Source organism: Miniopterus schreibersii, assembly GCF_964146895.1.
Source record: "Miniopterus schreibersii genome assembly, chromosome: 16".
NCBI lineage: Eukaryota > Metazoa > Chordata > Mammalia > Chiroptera > Miniopteridae > Miniopterus > Miniopterus schreibersii.
Window position 1 is genome coordinate 30798354 of NC_138116.1, and position 15287 is coordinate 30813640.

The 15287-nt window shown below is 56.6% G+C and overlaps 1 protein-coding gene across 5 annotated transcripts in view; it reads left to right on the forward strand.

Annotated features, from left to right (window-relative positions):
* The window catches only part of ABR (ABR activator of RhoGEF and GTPase), a 168236-nt gene that overhangs the window by 136621 nt on the left and 16328 nt on the right, over positions 1-15287 (forward strand). Inside the window, exon 1 of one of the 5 annotated variants that reach the window (XM_081162885.1) lies at positions 9264-9815. The exons of the other annotated variants lie outside the window; for them this stretch is intronic. Within the exon in view, the coding sequence (XP_081019011.1) occupies positions 9654-9815 (162 nt within the window). The 5' untranslated portion in view covers positions 9264-9653. Of the gene's footprint in view, positions 1-9263; positions 9816-15287 lie in introns of those variants that run through there. 5 annotated transcript variants of the gene reach the window in all.

Genomic DNA, 15287 nt, shown 5'->3' on the forward strand with positions numbered 1-15287 from the left:
TCCCCACCTCCCCGCAGACATGTAACTCCCTGACCCATCTTTCCTCGGCTGCCTCCTTGGTCCTGCCCTCAGTCAGCGGTTTAGATGTGTTGACTGTGGCGTCTGGTTACCCTGATGCTGTGGGAAGAGCACTGGGCTGAAGGTCAGAAGACCTTGTCAAGGTCCCTTGACTTCTGGGGGCCTCAGTTTCTTCATCTGTTAAATAGGGATAATTGTTCCCCCTCAGCCTTAATTGCCAGCTTGTTGCGAGGCCCAAGGGATGAAAGGTATCCAGAGGAGCTGGTCAGAGCTGTGACATGCACATCCATGTTGTCACTCGTTTATTCATTTATTGAGCATGTTGTGGTAGGCACTGTGCTGTAGGTATGAAGAGTGAACGGGACTCTCTGTGTAGTAAAGAAAACAGAAGAGAATTCTGATCATTTGGTCAGTGTTAAAACAACTTTGAGGCCAAACAGATCTGGGGTCGAGAGTCAGACTTTCTCCATTCATTAGTTGGGAGAATGGAATAAGTTACCCTACCTCTCTGAGCCTCAGTTTTCTCACCTGTAAAATGGGCTCTAATGAGTGCTAAATGTGAATGTCCATGAAGCCCATGGCGCAGGGCCTGACACAGTCAGTGGTTGTCTAATGATGGCCTTTTGACCATGTGGCAGGTCCAAGTCCACCGTCCTCCAACTTCCTGCAGGGATTCTGGGTGTAGCTTGTCAAGCAGCCCCCCAACCCCAAAGGCTGTTACCTGCCAGTGATCCTATGTTTGGGCCTTTGGCTGGTGGAGGTCACATCTGTTTTCTTAAGCAGATGGAGTCAAACACAGCTTTGATGAACCGACATCAGAGTGGGCAGGGAGGTCAAGGTTAGGGCCCTCATTGCCTGCCAGCCCAGGGTTTCCCTGCCTTGACCCCCGGGCTGAGCAGCTCTGAGCTTGTCCTCTCGGAGCAGCTCTCAGCTTGAGTAGTGCCGTCAGTCTCAGAGCATAGAGTGTGAGGAGCTGGAAACAAGGGGCCATTGTCAGCTGGGAAGTGCTTCTGGTTTCAATTACTCTGTAGAGTGAGCAGATTCACAGTGAGCAGGGTCAGGAGCCTGCTAGGGCTGGACTCAATGGCTTCCCCACTCCAGGTCCCTCCCTTTGGCCCCTGAGGGGTCTGTTGTCCCCATTTGAGGGTGAAGCATGCCAGCTTTATTGCTCTAGGAGCCTAGTCTCTGGGGCATTGGCTTGCTTGACCTGAAGCCCCTTCCAGCACTGGCCCACCACTGGTACCACAAGGTGCTTGGTTCCCTCCCTGGGTGGAATGACAGACAGGCATGAACGTGGGCACTTGATGCCTTCTCCCATGTGTTCTTCAGACCACACTGACCCCAGCTGGCCCCCTGACCCCTGGGAGTGGCCTGGTTTTGACTGGGATGAGGTGGGGGGGGGCAGCTGTGAGTAAGCCTTGGCCTGGGGAGCTAGCCAGAGAGCTTTTCCCCTAACCCCCAGGCAGCTCCCCCCACACACACCGAAGTAGCCATGCTGGCTGTGGCTTTCCAGCCTCTTCCCTAGAAAATGGAACCCCCCCCCCCCCGGGGCCAGATGTGCACAGCCAAGGGGAGCATCTGCCTCTAGAGTTCGTGTTTTATATCCCTGCTGCTCTCAGAGTGGGCCCACGTGGCTGCCACCATCACCACTGTGCCAGGCCAGAGGCCCCTGGGGAAGGGGAAGGTTGATCACCAGGACAGTTGCCCTCTGAGTCTCAGACACCCTCTCTTCCCAGGGGCCCTGGTGACTGGAGCCATTGTCCCGTCCTGGCCCTGCCCACCCCAGCTGTTTCAGACCATTTGCTCTCCAGTGCCCTGTCACTCCTCAGGGCAGGTCTGGATGCCTCACTCAGACTTGGATACAGGCAGCAGGGTGGGGGAAAGCCAGGGGCAGGGTCCCTCGAGAGAGCCCCTCTGCTGTCCAAAGGCGTTCCCAGACTCTAGCGCCACCCCTTCGTTGTCCCTGCTCAGCTGCTCCCCTCCCAGGTGTTCCTGATTTGGGAAGCCTGGACCCTACCCAGTGGATTCTGGAGACAGGAAGCGTTCAATAGGAAGCAGATGGAGGCTCGAGGCTCCCTCTCTCCCTCCTGCCCCATTTGGGAATGCCATCTTGGCAGGTGGCTAGGTGCCCGCTCCCCGCCCACCTCTGAGGGGTGGGTGCCAGGCAGAGAAGCTGCACCAGGACCTTAGGAAATGATTCATTCAGCCCCGAGGGCACACAGCCTCTCAGCAGACCACAGGAGGGGCACTGTCCTCTCAGCTCTGGGACTGGGGCTCCTCAGTGCAGGCAGAAGACCCACATTTGATCCCAGCTTCACCCCTTAATAGCAGGGTTGTTCAGTGGTTAGAGCGTCAGCCCATGCACAAAAGGGTCTCGGGTTCAATTCCTGGTCAAGGGCACATAGGTTGCAGGTTCACTCCCAGCCCCGGTTGACGCGGGTGAGGGAGGCAACCAATTGATGTGACTCTCTCACATTGATGTTTCTCTCTCTCTCTTTCTCTCCCCCTCCCTCCCTCCCACTCTCTAAAAGCAATGGAAAAATATCCTCGGGTGAAGATTAACAAAAAACCAAAACAAAAAACTGGGCGATGAGGATGTCCCACTTTTGATTTTTTTCCAAAACCTTTGAGAAAATAACTTATCAGAGGAATTGCCAGGGACCTCCCTGACCAAGGGCCGAGGCTGGACTGAATGCCGGTGGGTGCACCTTAGCTGGGCTCTGCCAGCTCCTCACTGTGGGGCTGCAGAGCCTGCCATGGCCCCTCACTGCTGGCCCAGCCTTTGCTGTAAAACGGGGGGTGTGGGCGATGGTGACACTTGGTGAGGGTCTGACTGGCAGGCGCAGCCTTCTCCCCATGGGCTGGGGCAGGTGCAGCCTGGTCATACCCTTGGAGGTAAGAACTGAGCTGCTCTGGCTTTGGGGCCAAGGTGACCCAGAAAACACCAGTCTGACTGACTTGATAAGTGCCATCCCATTATAAGGCTACTGCGGGGAACTCACACCAGCCCAGCCGAGGCCCAGTTTTCCCAAAGGAGAGAGAGAAGTAGAGATAAGACATGAATTTCATCTGGAACTCTGACCGGAAGTTTCTTTAAAAAGCCCCTAAGCTTCCTAGCCTCCACATCTGCTCCACCCTGAGGGAGAGCGAGGGCCAATGGCTGTGGTCAAGAGAAACAGCAGTTCTCATGAGAACTGTCCATCGGAAATGCTCAGAGCCCATCCCCTTGAACAGAGGATCGGGGGCTTCAGATTCTGCTTGCAGAGCATGGGGATTACTGGGAACGACCTGCAGCACCCCAAAGCAGGGGGTGTGGGCAGAGGATGTGTGAGCAGATAGGGCTCCATATCCCCACTTCAGCCAGGGGCCTCTGCTCTCTGCTTTTATCTGATTGGGAAGCAGGGAGACTTTAGCATTTGGAAAGAAAGGTGGGGTGTGTCCTTTGCTTTAAAAAAAAAAAAATTGTTGACTATTTGTCTGGCCCAGGCTCCTGTTTTGACAGGTGTGGAAACTGAGCCCAGAGAGAAAAAGTGGCTGCCAAGTTCACAGTGACCAGGCAGGACTTGTGCCCAGGCTCCCTGGCTGCCAGGAGCATTCTTCTGTTCACTTGGAGCTTACAGTCGAGTGGAAAAGTTACTTAATGTTAGAGAAAGAAGAAAGCATGGAGGCTCAGTGGACCCTGACCTTTCAAACCCTCCTGCCTGAGGCTGTGTCTTCAGCACGGGGCCTCTGAGGCCCCGGGTGCCTTGCCCACTGGCTGTGCTGGGAGACCCCGGCAGGCAAGGAGCCGGGGGGGGGAGGTCCCTGCACTGGTCTGGCCTTGAGTTCTGTGCAGGAGTTGTGTAGGGAAGGAGTGGATGGACATGTGGTGTCTGTGCTCTGCCCACTCTGTCCCTGGGTGGGTTTGTTGTACATAAGCAAGCTGTTCCCAAAGGCTCAAGTGGATTTTCCATTGTTTTCCGTGACCGATATGCCGTGAGAATCTAGGGGTTGCCAGGGATGTGCCATCAAGACAGCTCTGCAGTGTACAAGCTCCGGGCTATTTCAGACTCTTCAGCCGTCTAGAGCCTCCAAGCACCCTCGAGACACCAGCTGGGGGCAGGCGGAGTGGAGCAGCGTGTGCTCTGCATTGTGCCACGAATCGGTGCAGGTCTTTTGGGGACATGGGAGGATCGCACCTTGACAGGCTGGGGATGAACTAGCTTTCTTTTTTTTTTTCTTTTTTTTTTTTAAATCCTCACCGAAGGATATGCTTTTATTGATTTTAGAGAGAGGAAGGGAGAGAAAGAGAGAGACACCATTGTGAGAGAGAAACATCAGTTGGTTGCCTCCTGTAGGCACCCCGACTAGGGGATTCAACCTGAAACCTAGGTACGTGTCCTGACGGGGAATCGAACCCGCAACCTCTTGGTGCACAGGTCTACGCGCCAACCAACTAAGCCACCTGGTGAGGGCGCAACTAGCTTTTAATCGTAGCTGTCCCCCGTCCTTACACCATGCATCCTCTACACGTTGACTCCACCCCGGAACCTGTTCTCCACCCCTACCCTGGGCATCCATCTAAAGCCACCAGTAGCCATTTATCTACAGAGGTGAGGTTCCAGAGCTTAGAGAACTACGTCCCCATACACAGCTGTTGTTTAGCAGGCAGGGTCCAGCCCCTGGGGAGTTCAGTTTGACCGAGTTAAACTGTGACCTGTTCAAGGTCCTTCCCACCTGGTGGTAGTTGGGATGTTTTCAATGATGGACGAATGAATGAATGAATGAACAAATGAGTGGAAAGTAGCTTCTAGGCTCAGCTCTGCCATTGGTTGCTTAGTGACTTTGAGCAAAATTCCTGTCCCTGAGCCTAACAGTCCTTGAACATAGCGGATATTCAGAAAGTTGGATAGAGAGGAAAACGTCAATGGGCCTGCCTTTCTCGTTCCGTGAAGAGCTCTGCCCTGCACATGCGCAGGCTTTGTCAGCATTGGCACAGAACAAGGTGAGAACACACGTGAGGAGTGCAGGGACCGCAGGGCCAGTCATCTCCAGGGGACTCTCCCATCCCCATTTCTCACAGTTCCCCCGGGACGTGCCACCCTCCCTGCCAACTTGCACACCCTCTGCCTGGTCCCTGGTCCCTGGTCCCTGGTCCCTCTGGGCTCTCATTCACCGCCCCACCCTGCACTCCTCTCAGCCTGGACCCCTGAGCCTGTCTTTGGGCAGGAACCACTGCAGGCTCCCTTTCTGCAGCCCTCACAGCCACCTTGCCTCCCACCCCTGCTCCCTCGGGGCCTTCTCCATGCTTTCCTCCGAGACTGAGGACCGTCCTTGGCAGACCCCAATCACGTCCCTCCCAGACTTCATCCTCAGCACGATATCAGGCTCCTTAGCTCCCAGCCCCAGCACCCGGACTCTATGGGTGGCCCCTTGGGACTCTTCACTTCCCTCCTTACTCCAGACTGTCCTCACTGGGTGCCTCTGGCCTTGGCCTAGCTGGTTGCCCAGAAACCCCTTTTCCTGGATCAGTGTCATTTGACTGAGGACAGGGACAGAGAATCGGGGTCCTGGTCTGGGCCTGAAGGAAGATGAAAGTCACTCCCATGGGAAAAAGGAGGTCGCTCCAGGGAAGTGGCAGCGGCTTCCCGAAGTTCTGAGGAAGAGCCTTCCTTCCGTGTTCACAGGCTGAGGGATTAGCCTGGAAGCCGTCCCCACCCCCAGCTGTCACCCGGGCAGCACTGGTGAATCCCTGCCTCTCCCTCCCACACGCCTCAGGCTGCATATATTCCCCGTTGACCTTTTTTCTCCCATGCTGCTGCTGATCGCTTTAGCCTGATTTTACCTCAGTCACAGCCGTGCTGAGTGGCTGGTCCTGGCCACCCCAGGTATACCCCTATCCCTGGGTGTAACCCAAAGTCCTGCCCTGCATCTCTTAGGGACGGCCCCTCTCATTCCTCTGGCGTGGAGCCCGGGGAGGAGATGAGAGAGGACTGGACAGTCTACTAAGAATGTTTTTAATTCCAAAGGCAGTGACATCTGTTCGTGGGGGCCTTACCGCCCAGGCTCTGTTTATCCAGACGGGGGGCCTCGGAGGCGGGTCCTGCCAGGTGTGGCTGGATGGAAGGGTGGATAGAGCGGGCAGGGGATGTGGTCACTTCCTGGGTGGCCAGGACAGCCCAGCCTAGCCCACTCAGCAATGATGAGGAAGGAAGGGTCCATGGTGGGCTGGAGGGACCTGACCTCCGACGGCTGCTTTTGAGGAACTTGCGGGGAACATCTGTCTTGTACAAACCCCTCTGTAGCCTCTGCTCCTAGACCGTTGGCTCCATAAGAACTGAGTCAGGCTTGGGGAAGAGAAGGCAACTTTGAGTGATCCCTAGAGAGCCCCTAGCCCACAGGGAGGAAGGGGGAGATGAGCAGCTCCAGGGAACAGCCTCCTGACAGCCGCCCATCTGCTAAGGCGTTTATGTCACCATGGAGACTGGTTGGCTGTCTTTCCTCCAATCAGAACAGGCTTTACCCAGACAAGTGTTGGGCCTGGGGTTCCTAAGACTGACAAGCATAGATCTTTGGGAACAGGATCTATTCTGTCCCCCTTTCTCCCACACACCTGCAGATGGGGGGCAGGCGCACCCTGCGCAGCACTCCCCCAAACTGCATCCTGGGAAGTGTGACCCAGATAGAGGGAAGAGGCCTTAGAAAGCCAGCGAGGGGCCAGTTCCCAAGTTTGCCAGCCGGTGGTGCCAAGCGCCGATCACGCGTCTGCAGCAGGTGAACGTGGTCAGCAGTTATCATGGCTCCTCACCGGCCAGTTACACAGCCCGCGGCTGCGCAGTAGCTGAGGGCTGCAGGGGAAAGCTGGGTGGGCGGCCTTTTTGCACAGCTCTTCTGGCCACGCCAGCCCCTCCTCCTCTAGGAAGCCTTCCCTGATTCCTTCTGGTTAGAAATTTTCTGTCCTTTCTCTAGACTCTCATGGCACTTTATCTGTGCTGTTCCTAGAGCATAAGACCGGATTTCCTGAGGGCAAAGACCATGCTTTGTCCATCTGAGTACAACGCAGGGTAGGTGCACAATTAGTATGTGCCAAATGCATGAACACCTTTCTGCCTCCTGTTGAGAGGTGTTTAAGCCCCTGTCTCCTCTCCTCCCTCGGGCTGTCAGCTTTGTAAAGTGCAGGCTTTTGATTCCTCTCTGGTTCCTCAGCCCCTGCCCCAGGGTCAGGCACATAGATAGGCACTGAGTCGGGCCTCTTGGATGAAATGAATGGGATGAAGAACCGGGGCCTGCAGGAATGAGCGAAGCCTTCCTGGAGGAAATGGGTTTTGTGGCTGCTGGGGTGAGGAAGCTGACAGGCCCCTCACGGGGCTGGAGAAAGACTGTCTTTCCGAGGTGCCACCTAGGTGGCCTGGGAGAAGCAGGAAGGGTGGCTCAGGCCTCAGCTGGACAGGGGAAACAGGTGTATCGCTGCCTCTGTGAGTCTCTTCCCCTCATCCTTGGGGTGTTGGAAAGGCTGTGTGGCTCAGCCCCATTTAGCTGCAGTGGCTTTAGTCAGCTTAAGCTCAGGTATGTAGAGGCTCTTTGCAGCCTTGGCAACCCAGCCCTGTCTGCACTGTGCAGAAGGAGGTGTGGAGTATAGAGTCCTGGAGGAGATGGAGCTGGCCTCGGTGCCCTGCAGGGACACCAAGAGCCCACAGGGCCCAGGGCCCCGCCTCCACCAGCCAGGCAGAAGGCAGTGCAGGACCAGATCTTGCCACACTGGCTATCATAGTGGCGAGGGCATAAGCTTTGCAGTCAGCCAGACCTCTGTTCATGGCCTGGCCTGGCCTGGGGCACGCTGCTCAGCTTCTCTGTGTCCTCACTTTCCTCAGTGGAAAATGGCAATGCCAGTACTTACTTAATAAGGTTTGAGGAGCATTAGTGAGATAATCCATGTGCAGGTTTAGCATGGTGACTGTTGCCTAGTAAGTTCTCAGTAAAGGGCAGTTCTTGCTATGGTCAGGTCTTGGCTGTCTGCAGTGAAGCCATCCCTGTCTCAAAAAGCACTGATGTTAAACTGCAAGACCTGTACGCTGGTTGAGACCCAGCCAGGACTATGGCAGAGGCCAAGGGCTGGTTCTGTGCCCTGACCCACCTGTCCAGGTATCAGCCAAAAAATGTCATGACTCAGCTCTTTTTCCTGAATCCAAAGAATCCGCCACACTTCAGTGAGACCCGGTGATTGTGAGCACTCCCTGGCTGTAGCCACATGACCTTAGGGGAGAACTTGACCTCCCTGAGCCCCATTCTCATCTGTACTAAAACCAGAAGGATAACACCAACATTACAGTAGTTGTGACACTTAAATGCAACTGGATACTTGAAAGCCCTTTGCATGGGACCCAGTTTATGGTTGGCACTATGAAAATGTTGGTTTCCTTCCTACCCTGTGCCTAGCTCTGTGTGGTGTAACATGCTGGACTCTTCTGGGTTTGTGTACCCTAATCATTTGGGGTTCAGGCCTTTCTCTTTTCTCCGGAAAACTTATGTTGGGAGTTTTTCCAATGCTCTATTGGTGGTGTTACCATGCAGAACGATTCACTTCTCACTCTTTGGTTAAAACATTTACCAACTTGATGGTCAAAAACAAATTCATACATCTCTAGCTCCCAAGGCACCCAGCACAGACAAAGTAGCTGAGTGCCCCTTTGCCAGTGGGCATCCTCTGCCCCTTGCAGCAACACAAGCCTTTTTTGGGCTTTTCTGGTGAGGTGCACAGGCCTGTGGTTAAAAGTGGCCATGTAAGGAGCACCTCTTGCTGGGCACCGGTGACCAATGTCATACCTGGCTTTTGCTCATGTCCAAGGAGAGGGCCCATGGTAGCTGATTCCTTCTGGGGCCCCTAAAGCCCAGGAGGCTGCCCCACTAGGGTCCTTCCTTATTTGCAGTCTTCACAGGAGGTTCGATTGCTGGTAGGGGTTTGTCTGGTCCTGTCACCAAGTTGGCCTTGAGGGAGGCACCTTGGGCAGGAGTTGGGGGTAAGGATGCTGACCTCCAGGGCCGCAGATCCTTTTCAAGGTCAGGGACAGCTGTTGTAGCCAAACGCAGCCCTGCCCCTGAGCCCTGGCCCTGCCCACCCCTTCTGGCTTCCCCCCAGTCTCCCTCACCTCCGGCTCCAGGGAGCAGCCTGGTGGTGAAGGGGTTAACCGGGATCTAGCGGGGAAGGGACTGGATTGTGTTTAGCTGCTTGTCAAACTTTATTTAGTAGGGGCTGGAGGGAGAAAGGCAGGGTCGGTGAGGAGGAGCCCCAGCCTGCCAGGAGTTAAAACCGGGAGGTTGGGTTTTTTGGAGGGGCAGCCTCCAGTGCCTCTGAGTCACTTCCTTCGGTGGAGGCGGGGACCTCCCGGCGCTGCTCGGCCGGCCGTCTGTGGCGCACGCACTCGGCGCCAGGACCAGCAGGCGAGGAGAGGGCCCAGTCCCCCGCTCCCAGCAGCAGCCTCCGGGGACAGGGACCGAGCGGAGGAGAAAGCGGAGCCTCCCCTCTCACCATGCGCTTCCCGGCCGGGCTCGAGTAACTGCCCCGTTGGGGCTGAGCGCTCCGGACGCGCCCTCTCTGCGCTGAGCTCCGGGGCTCCGGTACCCCTGTGGCTCCCTGTCGGACCCGTCGGGCCGCCGGCATGACCGACGTCCTGCCTCATCCCGACTGTAGCCTGAAGGCGGTGTGCGAGCCCCTGGAGCGCTGCTGCCTGGACCAGCTGGAGGAGCCCGGGAGCAAGCGGCCCCCCAACACAGGCGCCCGGCTCTGGGGCCGTGTGCGCAGCAAGCTGCTCCGCCAAAAGGTGCCGGTGGGGGGCTGGAGGGGACCAGACGGGGTGGACTAGAGGGACCGAGAGAGGCCTGGGGGTGCTGGGGCCGCTCTGCCCCCCTCCTTGTGGAGCTCCATCCCAGCTCCTACCTGATTGTGGAGTCCTGGGACAGACGTGGGGTCTGCTCTCCGTGGCCTTAGTTTGATGATTAACGCTGGTTGCTACCTCTGCCGCTGACACTGGCTGCTTGCTCTGCTCTGTCCCTGTCTGGGGAAAAGGGGGGTTGTCTCCTGTGGGAGAGGATTGCCTGGCTCCTTTCTGAGTCTATAAGGGCAGGAATATGAACAGACTAGGCAAGAGGCCCCTGGGTATCAGTGGCCCCCAATGGTCTTCAGCCAAGACCCTACCCCTTATATCCAGTGGACACTGCTGGCTGTCCCTTTACTGAGGGGCACTGACAGTGGCACTCAACACCATCAGTTGTGTGAGGATTCTTTGTATGGGACTGTGGCCTCGTTCCCTACCAGGGAGGAAGGGGGGGTGGCGGGGAGGCAGAGGTGCTGCTGAGTCTGGGGTCTGTAGGCTGCCACTTCAGGGACCACCCAGCTGACTGCTGGCACGGTGCCAGCTAGGCACCAGGCAACTCAGTGTGCCAGGGGTTTCCTGACCCAGCGGGCAGTTCAGACCAAGCTGTGCCAGGGAAGACTGCCCATCCTGCTTGCAGCCCCAGACCTGGGTGGGGATTAAAATCTGAGATAGAAGCTGACTGTCCTGCAGCTGGGCAGGCTGCCTCGGGGCTGGCTTTGGGCCCTGGCATCGGGCATCCGAGGAAGAGCCAGACCCATTGCCCAGCACACAGTAAAGGCTTGATAACTGCAGACCAAATTCACTGCCTGAGCAAGGTGTTGCAGGCTGCCTGTCCTGGTGGCCAGAGCCGTGCCCATCAGTGTAGTGATAGGAAGGCTTTGGCTAGTCTCTGTAGCTGATGGGGATTTGCAGGCTCTCCTGTAGCTCAGGAGGGGACCCTTTGCACAAGTCCTCACTGCCAGCTAGCATTGAGGCTCCTGGCACCTGCCAAGAGGAAGTACTCTTGGGCGCATTGGCTCCTGGTCTAGTTTTATCCCCTGCCAGTGGGGCATACTTGACCTCCCAGAGGTGACATCAGTCCTGGAAAGTGCTGGGCAGGGCAGCAACTTGAGCTGTCCTGCATTGGCCGCTGTGTCACCTTCAGCCTCTCTGGGGACCAGTTTTGCAGAGCCCTGCTGCCTCAGCTACTACCAGAGCCCCTCTATGCTGAGGCAGCTATCTGTGCCCGGCAGCACGGAGCCATTCCCCCCTGTACCCCCTCTCCCCAAACCCTGCTGAGGCCAGCAGACACCAGCCTAGAGCTCCTCGTCCAGTCCCAAACCTCAAGGTTGGCAAGAAATTGACCCAGCAGGTTCCTGGCCCAGTGCCAGCCAAACAGAGCCCTTCCAATTTCCCTGCACCTTTGGGGAGGTGCCTGGCAGGTAGGGAGCAACTTTAAACCCTAAAATCCCAGACTTTCCCAGACTTTTTAATCTTTCCCTATGTATTCGTGGCTGGCAAAGCCAAGAAACCACTTCAGGAATTCTTCAGTGGTCTTTGCCTCTGGGGGTGTCTGGTGGCTCTGTGTCTCATGGTGCTCTCTGGGCAAGCGTGGCGGGCCAGCCAGGCGCTGGGCTGCTGGGCTGATTGGCATCAGTGCAACGGCAGGGTGGCTCTGGCGCTGGGAGGCTCTGTGTGGCGGGTGATTCCTTGTCCTAGCCCCTGCTGTGTGATAGAGTCTGTCTGTGTCATGGACACAGAAAGGGTCTGCACCGTGGGTGACAGAGGGACATTCATTCGCCCTGCTGGGCCTGCCTTGCTGTGCCCAGGCTGATGGGCGAGCAGGCCTTCTTGTGGAGTCAGGCCCACTGCCCACTTCTCTTCTTTCTCTGGCTGCATTAACCTATTTTTTTCTTTCTTTATTTAATGTTTTGCAGTGCAACAGGCTCCCTGCCAGGAAAGGGGACTTAGATCAGGTAGCAGCTTTGGTGGGTAGGGGAAAAGTCCCAGCATTAACCTGTAGGGCATCTGGCCCAAGGAGTCTGCTCAGGGACCACTCACAGGGTCTCCTTTGGATACCAGGGGGCTCTCTTACCCCCAGAGAGAGCTCTGGGGCTGAAGCCTCATTCGGCCTCTGACTTGGCAATTGGATTGTTGTGCAAGCATTTAGCAGAGGAGACACGTGGCATTTGGGTTCGTGGGTTCTGCCAGTCCTCTTGGCATTTAACCTCGCGTTTCTCCTTTCCTTTTTTTTATTCCAAATCACACTTGAGGAGACCAGGCTCATTGCCTGTCCTTCCTCCCATCCTGCCTGCTGCCAGATCCTTTGGTTGCACTTTGGAGGGGAGGGGCTGAAAAAGGAATCCCAAACCCCACCCCCCAAAGTATCCAAAGGTTTTAATGGGGTCACTTGTGGGAGCCATAGAGGCCTAGGAGGGCCCCAGTGAGGCTGGGCCAGAAGTATTTGTCTGGGGGCTGTGATGGGGGGAATCTAGGCCCCACTGTCGCCCTGTAACCAAGGCCAAGATGTTCCCACTGAAGCCAGGCCAGATACCAGCTGCAGGTGGGGAGTCCAGCAGAACTGGCAGGGTCCGGGGGAGTAGGGAGAGTGATGACCTTGTCTCTGCTTTGAGGGGTTGCCATTTGTGTCTGAGAATTCCTGCCTCCAAGGAGCTTCTCTCTGGAAGCTGGAGGCGGGCAAGGTAAACTGAGGGGTTTGCTGCCAAACCCTTGGAGTTTGCCGACTGTAAGATGGGGTTTCTTCCCCCTGCTTCTAGGGAGGGCCAGAGATGTCCCCTGAGGAAGGACAGGATGAGGGGAGCCACCTTTTGGCCACTTGTCTGGGGAACCTTAGGCTTCAGGAGGGTCCCTTTCTTTACTTTCTTGATTGCCTCCACAGGACAGCTCCTGGCCCCCCCAGAGTCTGTCATTTAAATGGACAGTTCTTCCTAACAGGTAGCACCAGTTATGCAAACCGTGCATACACCCCAAGGCCCACTCTGCCACTCACTGCTGCTGAGGGGACAGGGGTGCTGAGGTGTAGCACAGATGTGTTGTGAGCTCGTGGACTTTTTTTCATGTTCTGGCTCTGGGCATCAAGAAAGATCTTGACACATTGTGCAACAGACACCTGTCTGCTCCGGGTGCCCACTGTTCAGCCCTGCCCCCTGCTCCCTGCCCCCTACCCCCTGCTGCACCCCTCTCCACCTTGTTTGCTAAAAGGAAGGGACCTGCACCCCATGTCTTCAGCATGCACATGCCCACCCCCACCTCTGTAGTGATCCCTCAGCTATAGGAAGGGGACAGTGGTGCCTTCCCAGAGGACTGGCAAACCTTGCAACCTGCTCATGTCCTCCAGGGCCTCTGTGTAGGCCAGGAGTGTGACCAGGCCAGCTAGAGGGTTGGGAAGGGAGTGGCGTGACCTCCCTGCCCTCCTGCAGTCACTATGCTTCTCACAGCACTTTCTTACTCCCTGGAGAGAGAGAGGGCTTTACTCCTGGCGTCACAGGGGTGGCCTCCTGACCCCAGTGCTCCCACTTCTCCACTAAGCTGGCTCCGAGAGGCCTGTGTGATTCCACAAAGCAGGAGTCCTCGACTCTGAGAATCAGGTGAAGGCTCTGGAGCCCCCACCCAGACACAGAGCCATCCAGTCACACAAATTGTGTGATACTTTAGAGAGGGCCACAGACCTCAAGGAGGGAAACCCCTGCTGCTCTAAGTGAACTTGGCAAGGTGCTGTTTCTTGGCACCTGGAGAGGCACTGGCCCTCCCCAGCAGCTCTCTGATCCACAGGTGGCTTGGCCAGGCAGCCATGCTGGGCTTGGTGCCCCAGCTTTTGGATGGTGCTCTGGACCAGGGGGAGCTGAGCCTGCCAACCAAGGTGGTTCCCGAAAGGGAAAGCTGCCCGAGCCCAGTGTTGCAGGAGAATCCAGAGGCAGGGAGGCCCCAGGAGGGCAGACATTTTGGAAAGAGCCCAGAAACTTCTGCAGGTGCTGGCTTGGGGGAGTTGCCAGGCACTGGGAAACCCTCTGGGAAGCCCCAGCCCCCTGCTGAGCACCCTTGCTGGCTGCCCACATTGTCAGGAGCTGTTCAGCAAGTGCCCTATGGGCTTTCTTTTCCCTGTCAAATCATGCTGTGTTCTGAGAGCTCCCTAGCACCCTAAAGGAACACATCCTTCCCACACCTAGAACCTCCTGCCCAGGCCTTGGGAGGAAGCCAGAGTGAGTCCTGGGTCTGGATCCCAGTGAGACTTAGACTAAGGCCCTCTGTCCTTAGTCCCCCATGATGGGCCCTAGGGAGGTGGGAAGTGGCCATGGGGGCCGCCCTTTGAGATTCTTCTGCAGAGAGGCTGGGAGGGCCCTATAACCCCTTGTAACCTCACAGTGATGTCCCTGGTTCTGCTTTGGCTAAGGGAGAGGCTGGAACGGTCACTGTCCTGGGACCCCAGCCGGAGGTGGTGCCTCTGATGTGCAGAGCCAAACAGCGGCAGCCACAGCTGCCCTTCCCGTCAGGCGCCTGAAGGCCTCCTCCTTGGAGAACTCCCACCCCTCAGGCTTGTGCGGCACAAAAAGCGACACAGCCCTGAGTCCACTGTCTTAACTTGACGTGCGACCTTGGGCAAATCCCTTCACCTCTCTGGTTCTCTGGCATCAGTAGAATGAAGGGGCTGCCCAGGATGACCTAGATCCAGTTCACATGATGGTTTTGGCCGTATCTCAAGATCTCTATTCCTAAGCCTTAAACTCTCAGCACACTGGGAAAGTCTGGGTGGAAGCGGGCACGGCTGCTCCTCGGCCCAGGCCAGCCCATCACTGGCGCGGGAGAAGAGGCGAGCTGGAACGGGGGCCCTCTCGCCCCCGGTCCTGAAGGAGCCCTGGGGGAAAGGCATTGTTTGCTCCACCCCCCACATCCCAGTTAGTTTATTTGGCCCCTGAATATTGAGGGGGCACCTTCAGTGTGCTGGCCACTGCACAGGTGGCCCAGGCAGAGAGGCCTTGCTCTTGTGGAACTTTCTGCCGTAGGAGGAGTCAGGCAATGAGTAAGATTTCAGGCTGTATGGGTAAAGTGAAACAGTAATGGGTTAGAGAGTAACGGGGAGGGAGAGGACTTGCTTAGAGAATTTTGAGCTAAGATTTAAATGACAGGAAGGATTCTTGATAGATCCGGGACAGTGTGTTCCATGCAGAAGGACCAGCAAGGCACAAGCCCTGCAGCAGGGGCGACCGCGGTGTGTGCAGAGGTACAGAGGCTGCGCGGAGACTGCAGATGACCTCAGATGGAGGGGGCAGTGGCCAGATTGAGGAGGGCCTTGCAGGCCACACGAGGAGTTCGGTTTCTAACTGAAGCGCAGTGGGAAGCCCCCTGAGAGGTTAAGCCCAGTTTTGGTGACGCTGACGTGCTCTGAGTGCAGGCTGGGTACCAGGCATTGTTCTGCGCCCT